General features: G+C 33.5%; 1 protein-coding gene and 1 long non-coding RNA gene across 2 annotated transcripts in view; one reads left to right on the top strand and one right to left on the bottom strand.

Annotated features, from left to right (window-relative positions):
• LOC126979992 (uncharacterized) overlaps positions 1-20,584 on the top strand; it is a 486,858-nt gene that overhangs the window by 72,301 nt on the left and 393,973 nt on the right. The window lies entirely within an intron of this gene.
• LOC126979989 (uncharacterized) lies at positions 9,602-14,270 on the bottom strand. The gene is made up of 3 exons (XM_050829604.1): positions 14,133-14,270; positions 13,698-13,912; positions 9,602-13,371 (listed from the first exon to the last, which is right to left on the bottom strand). The coding sequence occupies exons 2-3, from the start codon at positions 13,908-13,910 to the stop codon at positions 13,093-13,095; spliced, it is 492 nt and encodes a 163-aa protein (XP_050685561.1). The 5' UTR covers positions 13,911-13,912; positions 14,133-14,270; the 3' UTR covers positions 9,602-13,092.

Genomic DNA, 20,584 nt, shown 5'->3' on the forward strand with positions numbered 1-20,584 from the left:
AATATTATAAAACATAAAAGTATTCAAGTAAAACATAAAACGTTCTCGTCTACACAGGAGGGTATCTTATTTGTCTTCGTAACAGTCTCAATAATTTTAATACTTAACAAAAATAAAATAGTTCAGTAGTCGATAAGAATATACCGTGTCGAAGTATATTAGTTTATATATTTATTGGTGGCTCCATCTATCCTGCCATACGGAAGCACTAACCATGGCAATTTCATAAGCTACGTTGACAGCGTCCTCTAGCGTCACTTGGTTGCAAAAATAAAACCAAATATCCATATCATTCACTAGATGGCGCTATAACACAAATATTTTTTATTAGCGCCATCTGTAACTACTGTTCTTAAACGTTTATAAATTGTAGGTTTTGAAAGTAGTTCACGCTACAAATTATAGATAGCAGTGTTACGAAATTGGTATTGAGAAGTCCGAAGTGTAAAATGGAGGCGAAACATTTTTTATAGGAGTCGGACCCAGTTTTCAAGTCGTGGGTGGTTGTAGTAATAGTTGTTGAAAGTTGATAATTATTTTTTTTATAAATCTTGTCGTTTTCGACAACTTCGAACCTTATGTACTGTAACTATATAGCAAAATAATCTTAATAACCTCCTAAGACCTAGACTTTTAAGAAGTAGGTAGTGATTTAAACCCAAAGTACAAAATTTTTTACGAAATAAATATTTGCTGTCAGACCCAGAGATGTTTATGTCCATATTTTGAAAACGATTACAATTTTTTTTAAAGACCTATTTTTACCTCATTGCTATGTGTTTCGAGGACAATTTGGGCTAGGCCTAGTAAGGCTATGTTTTGTGCAAAAAAATGCATGTTGGGTCTGTATGCTTATTAATTTTATGGTTAGGATTAAATTAAACAGTATAAATTTTTAGAAAAATTGTTTAATAAAATAAAGGTTTTCTTCTTAATTATATATAATACTTAGTTCTTCATTTATATCTGAGTCAAACACCAGCTTTAGCGAAGTTCTCAACATGACGTATCAATCGTACATATATTTACATATATTTGTACATATATTTTGTTCCCAATATATATATACATATGGATAATTTATGCGAGATATCGTAATGAGTACAATAATATTTTGCATTCTTTTTCATCTAATTGTAATGCCTTTGCGGTACGAAAAACATAATTTTGGTTAGTTTTATTTACTGTCACAGCAATCAGGTCGTCGTCAATGTATTGTTGAAAATACTGCAAATTATCTAAAGTTGTCGTGTGTATTGGCATGTATGACAGCTCAGAAAGCTGTGGAAGTGTTGGCTCAAAATCTTTACCAGTCCATTCTGGTTCAACTTTTGTAGGTTAATCACACAAAATCACATTCATTCCTGATGTTACCCCTACTATTTTGTCCACGACCTCTTCTCCCACGAATTCTCCTCCATCTAAAGCAACCACGTAAACCTCTGGTTCTGCTACGGCCTTGTCTTTTTGATTGACTTGGAAGCTGTAGGCGCAGCCTCATCTTCAGAATCAGAGTTTGAAGCTGGAGACACATCAGAATCCCCTCGTTCGTCAACAGGCACGTATTCATCACCCGTTCCATTGTCTTCGAAACCTTCATCTCCATAGTCCGATTCATTTAAAACTCAAAAATTTCTTCATCTCTAAGATCTGTAAGGAAAACTGAGTATACGTTTTTCAATAGTATATTTTGTGGTAAGACCCAATGTCTAAAACAATGCACATAATAATTAATCGTTGTATAAATTGGTTGTTAGAGAAGCAATAGCTCAAATTATTACCAGAATCAACTATTCAAACCTTTATTAAAATAATTATTTAAACAATGACATGAGAACTAAAATGATTGTGTAGATAATTTGGGAATAAACTTACCTTCTGCTCGACGTCGCGCCGTTTTCGTCAGTCTATCTCATTTAATTTGGACAGTTCCCATACCATTATGTTGGTAGCATTAAAAACACAGACAATATAGACTAGCCAAGTTTATTAGACATGTAAAAAATGTTGCGGGTATATTTAAAAATAAATTTAAACTTATGTACAAAAAATGTACAATGGGAAGATACCACAATGAAGAGCTCCATTAACCTGGGCCTGACAAGCAATGTTCTTTTTGTACATAATATTGTACGCGGAGTCTTAGGAGGTTATAATAACAAAATTAAGATCTCTAATATCTAAGTTTTTTGGCTTCCGTCAAAACCATGGTTTCCTCTAAAAAAAAATCACTATTTAGACATGCAATGATTGCGATATACAACAAAAATAAGTACTACTACTTATTTTCTTTAATTAACGCAAGTGTTACATATTTGATAATTCATTATAACACTTTTATAGGATTAAAACGCGTGTAACGCGTAGTCATCCTTTAAACGTGCTTCTGAAAACGTCACGAAACACCGAGTTAAAAAATCAATTAAGTATTAAAAAAATGACTTTAACGCTAATACTATATTAGTTACGTAAAAATTACAGTTAAAGTAAACGCGATTTAATCATATAAAAAGTATTTTAGTTAAATAAATTTGCTTAAACGTGTAACACAGTTACAATTACACGCGTTTTGATCCTTTAAGTGTTTTATTTAAATCCTAGTTTATATTTGTTTCTGAGTAAATCTTGTGTGAGGTACCTATTACCTAACGGGTATGGCTGGGATGCGACAAAAAGTAGTTTACGTAAAAAAATATTTTAGAGAAGGTACCTACTTTATGCGTTTTATTTTTCTTAGAGTACACCTACACCTACATGATTTATAGACTACAACACTGCAGCCGATATTAATACCGTATATGTAACATAATAATAATTTGTGCTGCAGAAGAGAGATTTTTGCGCTATTTACAACCTAGGTCCTAATCCTAAAGAACCATTAGATACTTATGAGAAAAATTTAAATAAATAAACAATATAAGTATTCTTGATAATGTTCTTATGTTCATATGCACATTTAGGAATTTACTAGAAACTGCGACAATCATAATATTAACACGAGGAATAAACATAAACATGTTGTGCCTACTACTCGGTTTAGTCGAGTTTGTAAGTCTTCGATCAAAAATAGCAAATATTTGCTAATCTAGCTAGATATTGTTGATCGAAGTTGTAAGTCTTTTATGCATATGCTTTTACAACATTTTGACCCCAGAAAATGTACGAAACAAATGTGTTACGAAATATAAAATAATTATTAAAAGCGTTTGTTTGGTAAAGGATATCATAACATTAATGATTTTCTAAATGATACCACAGACTGAAAATGGAGCCAACACCCTCAAGCTATTTACTTAAAAATGTTTATTGTACGATATTATATTGTTACCATATTTTCATGAAAAAAAACCCACTGTGTTTCTTACGCCTGTTCTTCTCAGGTCTGAGGCACACTATTTTGAATGTGTGGTTGTTTTTGACGTTGAATAAGTTGTTGTTTTTAGCGTTAATTATGTGATTTTGAATAAACATATTTAAATTTTAATAGTTTCTCTATTTTGTAGTAGAGTACACATGGCTGCCCGAATCAAGATCCTGTTCCTGTGGAGGTGTAAATTAGTATCTAGCTTCTAAAACAGCCAAAATAAAACATCATGTAGTTATATGCTTTTTTTTTGTTTTCGTACATCGACTTAACCCAATGACTTCATCTACTTGAAAGTTTCGATAAGTCTCATTATACTGTGTTGATACTAGTACATAGTAGGTACTTACCAGCGCATGGGTTTCAGATAATTTGGAAAATTAATTTATTATTTCAGTTGTTAAAGTTTTGAGAAACAAGAATTTTTATAAGCACTATGTGATCAATAATAATAATTAATAGCAACTGAACAGTAAGTAATGGGAAACCGTTACTTAATAAACCTTTAATTTTCATCATTAAATAGAATAACTGGTTTGAAATATCAAAATCTGATTCTTTGGTGGATAACGGGCCTCATCCAAATATCCATCTTATCTTCCACACCGAGCGCAGCAAACAGGTCGTTGTCGACGCTGTAGTCTGTCCCTGTGAACCTAAGTTCCCCAACGCTATGGGGTTTCTTCTACAGTGCCTAGGTATGTATTATTTTTGCATGTCTATGTTTCCTTGGTACTAGAAATGCCTTGTGGGCTCTGACATCGTCGGCCATTGCCGGAAGAAATTTGTATCTTCTATCAAAACCATTTTAATGAGAAGTGGCAACAAACTCATTGACATCACTCTTTTAAATCAATTTAAAAAAATGATATGGTCTATGCAAAATAAACAGAAACAACCCCAAGAATTAGGTACTGAGAACGTACAGACGATGCATCGAATAACACAAAATGTATAGGTGTAAACAATGGTATTATACTAACATTTTATGACTATTATAGTCACTGCCCTCTACTAGTGGTATTTATACAGGTCATTGATTATCGTACTTACCTATTTAAAAAAATATAACAACAAAATCCAGTTTATTGTCGTCAGGGTCATCCATTCATCCAAGTAGCGCAGGTTTAGGGCCTGGATCGCCGATGATCGAGCAACTCGTGAGTTGTACTTTATCTATTATACCTACTGTCAACCGTGGTTTGATGCATAATATTCAAAATTTATTTACTTATAATTTTGTCATTATATTCAATAAAAAATTTAGCGGTATCATAAGATTTTGGATATAGGTACATATTCCATAGTACCTTAAAACTTCTTTGACAAAGAGGGCTTACCTACTGATGGTAGATTATATAGAGGTTCATGGTTCTGTGCAGGCCACCTTTAGTATTATATTAAATAGGCTAAGTTAAAAGAAAAGATGATCTGGGAGTTTCATCTCAGTTCTTCTTCCCCTGTCAAGGCCCCTTTACGAACTGGCGTAGCTTCAAGACGTTTACCAAGTGTTATATTTACTTACTGCTTCTATTGAGCAGTCTTATAGTTTAGTTTCTGGTTCGGAATATGTTCCAAATTATTTAAATTAGTCAATAAGACAATAGGGGACTCCTCTAGCAATATAAATACACAATGTACAAGTAATAGTAAACATAATAATTGTAAAGTTATAAACCTGATGCACCAAAATATGCAAGGATTGTTAGGTAAAGAACTGGAACTGGACTTACTAATGAACCATGAAAATATTGATATCTTATGTCTTACTGAACACTGGCTTAGAAAATATGAGCTCATTTTTAACTCCAGTGGTCATCCGGTGGCAAGTGTGTTTAGCAGAGAAAAGGCAACACGTGGTGGCTCTCTTATACTTATAAGTAAATCATTTAAATTCAAAGACCGTAAAGATACTGTGGGCCTCTCTGTTGAACGTACCATTGAAATAGCCTGTGCAGAGCTTGAGTGTGCCATTGTTGTAAGCATATACAGACCCCCCGATGCATTATATGAGTTATTTGAGAGTGTATTGGAGGAGGTTCTATCAAAATTATCAGAATCTAAGAAATATATTATGATTTGTGGTGACTTTAATATTAACTTATTAGAAAAATCCACATGTATTAGATTCAAATCTTTGTTTAAATCATATAATTTATCAAATATTTTCTTAGAACCTACTAGAGTAACCAGCACCTCTAAAAGCTGTATTGATAATATTTTTACTAATTATAAACCTATTTCTCAATCAATAATTAGTAAACTGAGCTCAGACCACTTTGGTCAATTAGCCTCTTTTAATATTGAAGGAAACAAATGTACTTCAACTAAAAAGTTTATGTTTGTTCCGGTAAACAATAGGCGAATGGAGAAATATAGAGGCAATGTTTCAGAAAAATTCTCAAACTTGTATTTGAATTATAACAGTACTTCAAAGACAGTCAACTCGGGTGGTCTCTTGTCATTTAACAACTGGGCAACAGCTGGTATTCATAGGAGCAGACAACGGTTATATGAACTATATAGTGAGAGATCATCATGCAATCATGATGTATCTTTCCTTGTATATGTGAAAAAATATTCAAAATTATTTAAGAAAGTATGTACTAATGCTAAGTCAATGCATATTAGAGAAATAATTAAAAATGCTTCAAATAAAATAAAAATTACTTGGAAAGTCATTAACTGGGAATCTGGAAGAGCGAAAGACTGCAAGTTTGAATATAATCTAATAATAAACAATACAAAAATCCACTCTGAGCAGGAGGTGGCTTCTGCTTTTGAGAATTTTTTTTCTGACATTCCAGTTTCCATCTCAAGCACCCTTGTCTCCTCCACCAGTGTTGCCGAGTCACTTCTTTTGGAAAATGTTAAGGAATGTAAACAAAATTGCAAATTCATTGTTGTTAGCCCAGCAGAAATAATTAAAACTTTCAGATCCTTAGAAATGAAAAAAACTGCTGATATATATCTGTAAAAATAATGTTCTGTTATTGACGTCATAGCAACATATCTAGCACTAGTTTTTAATAGCTGTATTGAACATGGCGTGTTTCCTGACCTTCTGAAGTATAGTAAAATTACACCAATATTTAAATCGGGACTCACTTCTGACCCGAATAACTATCACCCTGTTTCGGTGTTGCCGACCCTTAGTAAAATTTTTGAAAGAATTATTTTAAGCCAAATGCTTACTCACTTTAACACTTATAAGTTACTTTATATAAAATAATTTGGCTTTACTAGGGGACGCTCGACTACGGATGCAGGTGCTGAACTCATCAGGAATATTTTTGAGGCCTGGGAGGAATCACAGAATGCACTTGGTATCTTCTGTGATTTATCTAAGGCTTTTGATTGTGTTCAACATTCAACGCTGGTCAGGAAGCTATGCCACTATGGTATAAGAGGATCTGCACTCGATCTTCTGATCTCATATTTAAATAGGATTCAGAGGGTCGAGGTGAATGGCAGGAGATCTCCTGGGACTCCTCTCGGTATGGGGGTACCACAACGGTCTATTCTTGGACCCTTCCTCTTCTTAATTTATATAAATGATCTACCTAACCTTGTAGAAAAAAAACACAAGGTGGTATTGTTTGCGGATGACACTTCACTTATATTCAAAGTGAAACGAAGCCAAGTTTTGTATGACGAAGTAAACAATGCTCTATCTGACATCGTGTACTGGTTTAGCGCCAATAACTTATTGTTAAATAATCATAAAACCAAATATATTAAATTCACCGCGCCAAATGTCAAAAATATAGATGCGAATATTTTATTAAATGGAGAGGTGGTAAAACCAGTGAAATCTGCTATATTTCTTGGCATTACTCTTGATTCCAAATTGCAGTGGGGCCCCCATATTGAAGGATGGCGAATAGGCTTAGTTCTGCAGCATATGCGGTTAAGAAAATTAGACATAGATACGGCGAGATTAGTATACTTTAGTTATTTTCATAGTATTATGTCCTATTGTATATTGTTATGGGGCAGTGCGGCCGATATTAATACTATCTTTGTGCTGCAGAAGAGGGCTATTCGCGCGATTTATAACGTAGGTCCTAAATATCATTAAGAGAAAAATTTAAAGAAATAAACATTTTGACTGTTGCTTCTCAATACATTTTTGATAATGTTTTGTATGTTCATAAGCACATTGAGGAATTTTCTAAAAACTGTGACATTCATAATGTTAACACGAGGAACAAACATAAACTTGTTATGCCTACTACTCGGTTGGGTCGAGTTAGTAAGACTTTTGTTGGGCGATGTATATGCTTCTACAATATGATCCCAGAAAATGTACAAAACAAAATAATGTGTTACGAAATTTAAAAGAATTGTTAAAAAACGTTTATGTGGGAAAGGTGATTATAGCATAAACGATTTTCTTAATGACACCACGGACTGGGAATAAAGCAAATCCATATTTTATATTTAAAAAAAAAGCCCGCTGAGTTTCTTGCGCCCATTCTTCTCAGGTCTGAGGCAGTCTCTTTTGAATGGGTGGTAGATTTTGACGTTCAATAAGTGATTTTAAATCCTATTTTGAATAAAAATATTTGAATTTGAATATAATATTATGAAAGAAAGGAAGAAAAAATGTTTATTGACGTCACTAATTATGATCTAATGACGCCAATTAGCCCCCAACTCAGCATAGTTGTGGTTTCAAAAGAATTCACAACGCTGGTCTTCCGTGAAAACCCAGAGAGCGCTACTAACGCACAGTCCTGTCACACGAAGGTGTACAAACTATTAATTCTTTATGAGCACAAAGCACAAAAAATAGTGGAACTCGGATCAAAAATTAAAACTAACAACAAATAAAAACAATTAAACATTATTTAAACTTGCCATTGCCACACAAAACAAACTAACCTTTTTTAATATTTTTGGACATTAATAAGATATTCCTTGTATTTTAATTTAAATAGCCCTAAAGTAACGCAGTTCCGTATGGGAGTCGGAATATTATTGCAACACTTCGTGGAAGCATACCGAAAGCTGCCACGAAATGCAGTTGTACGGTGTTTTGGGCAAACCAAACGTGTAGCCATACGCACCTGGCGTTGTGAGAACTCCAATTTGTGGAACAAATAAGGTTATGTCATGTTACTGTCACTCCATGTGGCAAATAATTATATTTCTTTCGTTCTTTCTCTACCCGGGCATCGAGCAATGGATTAATATAGAATTCGCATAAGTACTTACTTAATAATATTGGGACTAACTCGTAATTTTGTAACCTATATCAAATTATACACTAACCCTAGTCGTACAATTTTAGTAAATATTATGGACACCATTTCAAATAACTTATACTTAATGCATAAATTACATAGCTCGTCAATTTAAATCCAATTAAAATGAAAATAAAAATTGGCAATGAACCAGGCTAATAGCGTGACAACTAACAATCGTTAATGTATTCGGTCAAAAGATAGATAACACATTTATTTCTGTTCCTGTGTTTTGTTTGTATCGTGTTGGTAGCCTTCACGTGTATTGAGTCACGTCTACTGTTATGTAAGATGTTACATTACATTACTCTACATAGTATAGCACCGCATTCTGTTAGCACTCACAGAAATATAAATAACAAGGTAATAGAAATGTTACAAGTGTATTTCCTTGTGCGACATCAATGTCGGATATGCGTACATTACATTACTACGTATGCTTACGCCCGGATTTAACCGGACTTTTAAGACTAGTCCGGATTTACTCCAGGATTCTAACATATCGGTATTTTTATCATATGGATTATGGTTATAAAAATTCACATTAACTAATATCAGATAAGTTTTTAATCTTTATCAGAAACGAAATCTAAACGAGATCAACTAAAAAGTCTGGACCCTTATCGAAATGTCAGACTTTTCAATTCCAAAATGGTAACCTTCTTTTAACGTTCCGGATATTGAGCGACTTGTGCAGAAATTGTGTGCAAAATTACTAAACGTATACTTAAATAAAAAAATATCGCTATAGTATATGTATTACTTTAAAAAGTATATTGGTATAGTAGCGGATTTTGAAAGAGTTTCCGCATTAAGATATACTGAAATAAGTACTTTTTCACGTTTACCGTTCTGATAAATACTAAATCACTACCTACTTATTAGTCGGTGGTGGTCCTTGTGAGGCGACTTATTCGACGCCGCTATGTAACTTCTTGTATATTCTTACTTTCTATGTTAGAACTATGTCAAGTAAATAAAACAACCGTTACATATAAAAATATTTTATTAAAAACATTTTGGTAACATTTAATAAGAACACTTAGGTTAAATAAATCCACATCAAAATCATGAATCATTAAGAACAGCCTGGACTGGAAGTTCACGGGAGGCCGGAACAGCGAAACTAAATAAATTAAATGAGATAATGCTAGGCAGACATGTCTAATTGACAACCAGAATTAAGGCATCGCAAGAATTATTAAGTACGACAAATACCTATGGCTATTATTATAATTACAACAAAAGTGCGTACCGGTCGGTTGACGCCGCGGGAGCGACTCTATCGTCTCTGGCAGGGTTCTAGAGTATTATTGCCACAGATTACAGTCAAATCCATTCAGATCCCCGCCCTGCGAGCGTTAAGCCACCGCTACACAACTACTAAACACTAAAACATCCCAAATACACAAAGCTAAGTTCATATCTTACTTAATACATTAACATCTTCGGCTAATTTGATACTAGTACGATATTACACCATTTCACATTGTACTTAAAATTACGCTTTATTAAATAAATGAGGAATTCTAACGTAATATTGCAAGCATTACTGAGATTGTGCAAGTTTCATGTCAATCTTGTAACGATATGGAACTCAATGGAAGATAGCTTATCAGCTGCAGTTCGAGCACGTCCTGGAAGACAAGCTGTTCCATCCGGGAGTACTCTGGAGAGGAACGGCTCGGGATCGAACAGCGAGCATTGGCACTTTATAATCCTTAAAAATTATTATACTCAAATAGCACTGCACGTCAACAACTTAAAACTAAATTCAGATCAGTCATTTAAGATATCACATCAAAATAAACAGGGTAATACATATATTATGATAGTTGATTGGATATAGTAATATATAATGTTCTTTTTAAAGAGGTATTTCTTAAGGGTTACTAAATATTGAGCTTAGCGCCGCGAGGGGCGCGTGATATCACCGACACGAGACCCAAATATCCCCGCGTTAATTCTATTTCGCTAAACCTACATAATTCTTATCAGATAACGTAATACGGGGAGCTTGCCGCGAACACACTGCGGCTACTCGTATACCCTTCATCCCCAAACAATTTTCATTACAAAAATACTGTCATTTGACTATAGTTTCGTTGAGTTATAATAAATACGAATGAACAACTACAAAACAAGAATAATATATACGTCTACGATTTGACTAAACAAAATAAAATGCAATATCAATGATTAAAAATTTAAACATTATAAAAAAGTAAGGTAATAATTTGATAACTCAATCATATATGATTTATAACTGAAGTCAATAAAAAGCACAACAACCAAATATTTGGCAATATGGATTAAATAAATATTAACAACCACTTCTAACGAAAAACAAAAGACTGGAATGCAAATATTGCATCACACCTTGGCCTCACTCCGTCAATGATACAGGCCTTCGGCCGGTGGACAGCCACTGCGGGCCGGTGGAAACTAACCCTAATCTTATGGAAACATTCACAACAAAAGCTCATTTATTTAATGTGCGTATCGCCACTCAATATTATTTTGCACTACATTTGATTCAACTTTGTCATTACATTAACTTAAATTAACCTGAATGCAACATTTGATCTAATATAATCATAACAAGCACTTGAGTTCATTCAGACATCCATATGTTGCTAGTTCATGATGAAAACCGTTAGGCAAATTATATTATTACGAAAGCTGCATTCTGAGATCTTTGCTATATGTTCAGTGAAGACCCACTGAACAATAAACATACATTTATTACTAATTTTGTGTTATATTCACTAAATTATATATCTTAATGTTTAGTTCATAGCCCATTAAATTCAAGGAAGAAAGAGAATCTATATCAGCTCTAGTTGAGTCATCTGATAATAAATTAAGAGATAAGAGAGATAAAATGCAATGTAAACTTTGATAATGATACAACATGTTTCAAAAAAGTAATTGATTGATACCAACAGTCTAAAATTAAGACCGAAACAATGTTTTAGAAATTGGATGTTGGTCCCATTAAAAAATTTGGCCAAACCACAAAACAATACATTAAATAACCATGTAAATAAAATTTTCGACTAAGTACTGTATTGTCACATACTAACATTATTATAAAAATAATTCTGTGGAGAAATATGTAGAATTATTGTGTACATAAATACTCCCAATATAAAGCTGATCACAATATAGCAGAATTAATGTTGCACAGAAGGACAATTGATCATAATTAATTAGTATAAACACATTTAGCATTACTTACTCATAATTACGAGACTCCAACTATTAAATATTTTGACTAAGATATAGAGACCACAGATAATATACATTACATAGAGATATTACCAGTCTGTTAACAACACTTACTTATAATTTCACTAGAAGCCCAGTATCTGAGCTTGAAAATGACTCAAACGTTTTAAAACGGTCTGTAACAACTACTAATACTAATCACTGTTCTATTTGTGATGATATGCACTGATCACCAATTGCAATATTCATTTATTTTCAATCCTTCATAATGCTATTTAATAGGAAGATAAGATGGAATTGTCAAAATACTATGATAATGTTGCTAATTATTATAATAGCATAATGCAAGGACGGTACATCCAACAAATACTAATTAGTAGACCTTATCTAACTACTAATGAGTTTTAATTCGTGCCTTCTCATCAATATCATTGTTTGTCTGACAAGAAGAACCTTTCCTAAGTTTATACCAATAGAACTACAAATGACTGTGGAATACATTACAAAATCTAATAACTACATTATAATGGAAATGAAACAATAAAATAAATTGTTACTAATGGTGGGAAGAGCTCATTAATTATTGCATGTAATATAGTTCAAATATCAACAGTATGAGCTATTGGGCAATGCCAATTACAACAATTAACAGATATCAATAAGATACAGTAAAGCAATATTAAATTAACTCTTTGGACAATAAATTATTTAAATTTCTAAGAGGAACTAAATTATTTTAGCAATATAAAATTTTCGTATTTCTAACAATAATTGATGTCATTTTTGAGTTTCCATCCATTGTCTAAATGCTGAATTAATATCTTGTGGGTCTTCTAACATAATAATAAATAATTTAAATATTAAATAAGCTTAACATTATCACACACAACAATAGGTTAATGAAAATGTATAAACCATCATGTGTTTGTAGAACATGTCAAAAATTGCATTGATTAAAATAACATCACAGTATTAAGTCACATTTTAAATGTAATTCTACAAATTCACTTGATGATAAACACATATTCCACAGTCATCAACTGCTATTCCGAGGTACATCAGGATATTCTAGACCTTTCATACAAAATCTGTTATATTTTATCAAAAATGAATAGGTTCAGCAACTTAGTAGCTTTCTTAATTAACAATAAATCATATAATAATTATTACAATAGTTAGAACCGGTTGTTACTGATTATATCTTGATGTACCCCAGTATGATGTTAATTGTTTGGATTGATTGTTGCTCTACTCTATGGCTGCAACAACCCAGGAAAAACCACAATCTTGGCAAGAATCATGTACATACTGTGTGCGTGTTCCAAATGGTCCGAGGCGATGATATTGTGAGCGGTTGGCAAAAAATAGAGCAGGATTGTTTGGAGGCAGAACTGTGGCCCTATAGTTCCATCGGGAGTCACCAAGGTTACCCATCAGATTGAGGATGTCTCGACCACCATAAATAACTTTAACATTTTGGTCTTCTTTGGGACGTGGCTGGGGCTGCACAAAACCCTCAAATAATTTCTAAAAAAAAAGAAATAAATCAATAAAATATACTTAAGCCAGAGATTAACGGTAAAAGAAATTATTGCTTATTACAATCAACAAAGAAAGTATTCTTATATGAAAGATGATTGTGTCACAGAGTTTCAAGTAGTTCATCTTACTTTAAGCAAGTGCTAAGCTCTAATATGTCATCAAATCGGTTCTTAATTGCATTATCATACGTCAATCATTGTACACAACAGTGATAGCATTACGTTCGCCATTACGGAATATTATGAAAATAGAGAGGTCAAGGCCAAAACGTACGCAAACAAAGTATGTATCTAACATATTTTATTCCTTACCTTATCTGTATGTGGACTAGATGGTAAGGAATCGTTATTTACGGATTCCGATTTGAGGGAACCTAGCGACCCGATACCGCTAGATTCGCTGGAAATGGAGGGACTTGGGCTTGATTGAGACTGTGATAGGCCCGCTATGTCTATTATATGGCTGAACGAATTGAAGTTCTCCGTCGCCCCTTCTCCGAAAGGTAGTGCAACAGATAAATCCATGTCTGCAAATGGAAAATAACAGTCTTATTTCACATTACACGTGAATAATTTACCAAGTGCATGCTAAATGCTAACACTTCGCAATGTTGACACAATACAAGGCGCCAAATGATTACACGGATACTTTTAATCACTGTGCTGCTCACCTTTTCCTATACTAATAACACCATTTAAAAATAACTTACACATATATTAAATATCAATAATTGAAACAATAATTACCGTGAACAGCTCTGTATTGATTTAATACTTTACTTTGCCTGACGCCTAATGCCTCGACGTAAAAAGATAGAACATATTTTACAACCTGAAGTTAGTCAGTAATACTCGGCTCAGCCGTCACAGATCAATAAAATCCCGCGTGCTTTTGCGTGTTGCTGTTGTAGATACCAACTTGGATGGCAATTATTGGCAGCGCCCGGAAGTCGGTAGTGTCCACTGTCCATGGTTAAATTCTTAATTATACTTGTACTGCCAAGCCTGATGACACACAGAATTTGTAAAAGTAAAAAATATTAACAGCAAAATTAGTTTAAATATATAAAAAATTTAAAATCATATTTGAAAAATGTAATGTAATGATTCCTATTTCTGGTAAGCGCCATCTATTGGAAACATATATGTCTACTAAGAATTACTCGGCAGTATTTCCTCTTGCCACGAGGTTGCGCTATATTATACTGCTGTGACCGTCCGTCTCCGAAATTTGTGTTTCTGTGTTGTTAGTTTGTTTATAAAACGATAGATGGCGTCATGAAACAATCTGGAAGTAACGCTGTGTTGCGATATCTTTACTTCTTTTACAGTCAGTACGAAAATAATAATATTATGCTAATAGACAATAATATGGTCAGAACAATTACTAAACAAGTCAATGATTGTTACAATATTTCTAGGTATATATTCTATATTTTATAAATAGATGGGTATCTATGCTTGTAGATAATTTTAGTTTTATTTTAGGTATTGGTTTTCTTGGTATAGCGTAAAAGTGCTTTTCTAATAAGTTATGTTCTCTTGTTAAAATCTTGTAATCTTGACTTTTACTGAAACCTTGTGTGTGAGTTTGATTTTTGGTAAGTTTAAGTTGTCCTTATCGGTATTCGCTTTGCCGCTTCGATTTTGATGTTATTTTATTAATGTGTTACAGTTCATTTATATCTATATAACATAGGTGACAAAAATGATTACGGGGAAGTAAATGAATAACTCTGTTTATATGCTCTGTTTCGACTTTTAACTTTTTATTGTTTTATATGACCAACAGAGGGCGATCTTTGAAAGTATCTAGGTATCTGTTTGCAAGTGATTGGCAGATTTTTTAATAGTAGATCAAATGCAATAGGTACATACCCTACCTTGAATAATTTACTTTTAAGTAGAATATTACTGATACGAAATGTAAGCATTTGATAGTCTTTTTTAAATAAATAAAATTATATTTCTATTGTAGGAACACTTTAGACCCCTTTCACAGACAAAATAATAATTAAAAAAAAAAACATACGATAGTAAAAATGTTTAATTTGAGGTATAAGTAAGTACTTAGTTAATAAAACAGGGTCGTAATTTTATTGTTACCATCCAGATAGACGGCGATCCAATGCAATTATATTATTATTGTATTTAGATCAAAAATTTTCATAGGAGAATTTCCATAGTTGGTCAAAGGTAGGTCCTTAAATACCCAAAGCAAATCCACATGGGTTATGTTACCAGTGAAAAAAAATCGAAGAAAAGGCCAGACTTCCATTGAGAATCTTGAGATTTTTTTTCTCTCAAATGTTACCATCTTAACCATATTTAAAAAAAATCGTAATGTTATCGTATGCATTGTAAATGGCAGCTGCAATGGTATCAACTGACAACCGATTGACGTGTCTTGAATTCACTTTTAATTTATTAATAGGTACCTAGGTTATAGGTATGTAGAGGTGGTATACTACATGTGTGCCATTTTATAATTCAATATTAAAAAAAAAGTACTTAAAAATAAAAATATATCTTCCCATAATATTAAGTAAGTATTAATTTATCTCATAGTATTAATTAATTAAATATAGACTGATATAGTAATTAGTAGGTGACTTGGATAGATTAGTATCGATTTGAATTGTGCAATCAGTACAATAGCAAAAGGAGATTATTTATAGTTTAACTTTTTATCAATGAGATTTTTTAAATATTAGCTGTATCTTATTAAAAATTCTAAAATTTCTTTCCGAGATTTGCAAAATCCAGCCACAATCCTGAGAAGAGTCCAAAAGAGAAATCTCAGGACAAATCCTGCGATACAATTTCACATACGATTACTTAAATACTTAGTTAGATTAACCTCTAGGTAGGTAACTACTTATAAAATATGGTGAGTGCCTAAGTACCTACTTAAGTTTATATTTACAATCATATATTGCACTTGATATATCATACCTACCTATATACTCGTTGTAGGTACCTACCAAACTTAGCAAATAAAGTACCTAGTTACTTAGACTAAATCCAAATTAGTATTTAGTTGAGTACCTACCTACCTAATGTATTCATAAACCTACTAAAGTTTTAAGTTCAAATAATTAACTAATTAACGTAAAAATTGTCATATGTCACATAGGTAAATAGGTAAGTACCTACTTATATCGCAAACCAGTAAGGTTTTAATCTAGGTAGGTATCTACTAACAGAGTAGGTATTTAATACAGGTACCTACTCATAGATAAGTTCTTAAGATTTCTGCTGTCAGAGGTACCTAACTACCTAAAGGTTAGACCGGTAAGTAAATAGAAGAAGCAAAATTAACTGGAAATCAAATCAACTTTACGATTTAACTAACGTAAATAATAAGTTGGTCACTTCAAGATTATATAGCTATTATTTATTACCTACAGAAAAAAACACCTTCCTGCTTAGGTAAGCAGTTTATTTCAATTTGATAGTAACTTAGCAAGTATTTAGAAACCTTATTCCGATTAGGTAGGAAGGTATTCCAAAATTTATTGGTACGAATTTTGTCAATGATTTCAGATACTGTAAGTAGGTAGATATTTTAAGGTGCTTACCTATCGGTAAACAAACACACGTAAATACAGAGAGAGACCTACATGAAATAGGTACGTGAATGTTACTATATCATTTGTCCCTCCTGCATTAAATCGAATAAAAACAACGTTTTAAATTAAGTAAGATCTTAGGTAGGACCAGGTAGGTATCAACTATCAGTAGTGCCAACCTAGCTGGTAATTTGTAGTATCTATATATTATATTGATGATGGTAATGGGGTTACATAGGTAATAGTTATGTTAAATGAATAATTATGACGTAGTTCCTGTGACTTGTAAACGATACTGACCTAATTATAGCTGGGTACCTCTATACCTATACAGCCGTGGGTTCGGTTTTCGGTAAAGATAAGGATATATTGGATATCTTTTAAGTCGGGTTAACTAAAATAAAAATGTAACTTTTTCGAAAAAATCTAATGTAAAAACAATTACAATTAGGAACACGCGTTTTAATCCTTTAAAAGTGTTTTATTTAAACAACCAATAAAGTGACAGGTACGAACCTAACTAATAAGGTTATATTATATTAAAGTAAGGCGACCCTACATACCCTTTGATATTTAAAAAGCATAGGTAATAATTAAAAATTCATCGGCTTCGTGCTATAAAAGGTAGGTAGGTACCTACCTATATTTATAAAAGTAAGGGTAAGTAAATGCATTGCTTAGGTTATTTTATGTAGATACCTACATCTAACAATTAAAGTCACCGACGGACGGTAGTACTCTAGAATCAGTTAGCTTATTTGTTCGTCTTGAGCTCTAGACTCGCAAATTCTTCGACACTTAGTCCGTTCAATAAAATAATAATAGTAAATATCCGTGCAAATGGCCGGCGGCCGGAGAGCGGCCCGCGGGGTGCGGGGCCCGGGGGGCACGGGCCCGGGGGGCGCGGGGCGCGGGGTCGAGCTTATCGATTCGCGCGCGCGCTGCACAGAGTATCTGTCCTCTCATCGAAGCACGTCTGCGAGCTTCACAAAGAAAGAGATAGGTTTCGCCGACTTTGATCCTTTTGTTTTTGGGCAGCGTCCGGCGATGCGGGCGGGGGCTGAAAAATGTGAAGGGGCGCTGATTGGCCGCGCGGGCCCCGCCCCCCTCGCGCTAGAGCCTTCCGAGTGCCGAGTGCGGCGGACCTCGGCTCGGCACTCGCAGGCTCTCAGTTCAAGGCCGGTTGTCGTTCACTGTATGAGGGTTCTCACTATCAGACTCAGTAGTAATTATCAAATGTCATTTTTGTGATATAATATACCTACTGATATATAACAGAATACTAACAAACCCTTGTTTAATTTTAAGTTATTGATACCTGATTGTCACACTTTTGTATGAGACTATTAAATGCTCAATAATGCGCCATAAATAGGTACCTCTTAATTTTTTATGGGCCCGAACTGGTAAGAACGAGTATGAATAAAGATACGTATCTAGTATGTACTTACATAATATCTATAGGTATAATCTAACTGGCTTGACACCACAACAAAATAAATATTATAAAACTCCATGAGACTCAGACTAATGATTCAGACTGCTCTCGTTACAATTTGCTAGGTAGGACCACACTTGACAGCTGACAGTTCTATGAGACCGTCTGTTGTCTATAAACATACCTACTCTATGTAGATGTACCATTCATTTATATTTAAACCTCGAACATGGTGATATATTATATTTCTACTGCACGCAGTTTTCGTTATTGTAGTATTGTCTTAATTTTTTTCTTAAGATGTAACAGCCAAGTTTAAATAGCTTTGATGAATTATAGGTATGTACCTAAATAAGTACCAGCATATTAATAAATAATATTTATTTTACAAGTCTTATAAAATATTTATATTTTATAAATAGGTGACCCAGTAGGTACATTGTATTTTCATATAATTTAAATAATATAAGATTAAATTATTTGTTTTACGAATATATAAGTATTCCTTACTAAAAAAATATAGGTTCCTGATAAGTAATCGCCAACAAACATACTACAACAAATATAGGTACGGAGACCGTCTCATAAGCACGTTGCATCTTATGCTACTTATAGGTGAATATTATTCGGATCGGTTCAGTAGTTTTCGCAGTACTTATAACCTAACAATACAACTCTCCATTTATTAGCATAAAGATATCTTTATATTAAGATGACGAATGAGAAATTATAAATGCAAGTACCTATTATGAGGTTCGTCTGTTGTTGAAGCGAATAAATAATGCAACTTTAATGCAAATTTATATTTGTACCTGTACTACAATATTTTTGAAGAAAATTTCTGTTAGATATATTGGTATAACTCTATACTTAATCTTTTATTTTAATATTTACTTAGATATAAATTGATAAAAATGTATCACAAAAGTCTTAATAATTTAATTAACTTTTAGGTATTTTATTAAAGGTATTATCTTTTTTCTTTCTCCGCCGTGAATGGGATTAAGCTGCCTATTAAGTACCTCCCATAGTAGTCCCTACATATCGCTATAAAGTAATTCCACCTTCGCACGACTCGCCACAAGTTAAGATATCATCCCCACCATCTGGATGTGTGGCGATCCTCCACAGTGCGGTTTTCAAAGAGCTTTCTTCCTCGTACTACAACGCTGTCGAATGAACCCGACGTTTCAAGACCTTTCCAGATCTCGTTTTCAGGGGGACTGCAACAATTACACGCGTTTTAATCCTTTAAAAGTGTTTTATTTAAATGTGTAACACTCGCGTTAATCAAAGAAAATACTTTCGTACAAATCCACTTATTTATTTTCTATGGCAGATTATAATGAGTTAGTACTTCGCACGACACGCCACAAATTAGGAACTTTTTCCCACGAACTAAGTACAAAGCTGTGGAATTAGCATCCTTGTGCGGTGTTTCCGGGACGATACGACATGGGTACCTTTAAAAAAAGAGCGTACACCTTCTTTAAAGGCCGGCAACGCTCTGGTGTTTCAAGAGAATGTGGGCGGCGGTGATCACTTAACACCAGGTGACCCGTACGCTCGTTTGTCCTCCTATTCCATAAAACAAAATGTTTCAGAGCTGGTTGCACCAAGTAGGTAGCTGGCTGTTCAGGTATCTGATTTAGCTCTGCGACTTTCAAACTAGTGCCGGTAAAATAAACTTATTTTTAATAGGTATTGGATAGCTTAAGGCCTATTTGAATAAAGATTGTTTGATTTAATGTATACCTATGTGAAATACCAAGTTACGGGATCGGAAACATCCTTGATACTCAGATGCGGTTACAAAATAATGGTGGGGGACTTCCGATACGATATTATTCTTTGTCCGTCATTCCATACCACGTGATATGTCTTTAACGATTCCGTCACAAACCCTCAGCTAATCTCATCGTAGGTACCTTTTCTTGTATCGTACAGTTTGACATTACTTAAAATCAAATCAAACCATTCCGATACATGCGATTACTAATAAATGTGACTAGATAGATACGAGTATTTGCGTGTCGAATCAGTTGCGAGTGACGGCCCTGTGTCACGTCGATCATGTCTCACCAGTAATATGTTCCTTGCTGCCTGTGAAATGATCGTGCTGAAAGATACGGGGCGAAATATGGACGTTCACCGCTGCGTTTTTAAAGAGCAGTTTTACCAACCAACGT

This window comes from Leptidea sinapis, chromosome 4 (assembly GCF_905404315.1).
Source record: "Leptidea sinapis chromosome 4, ilLepSina1.1, whole genome shotgun sequence".
Taxonomy (NCBI): domain Eukaryota; kingdom Metazoa; phylum Arthropoda; class Insecta; order Lepidoptera; family Pieridae; genus Leptidea; species Leptidea sinapis.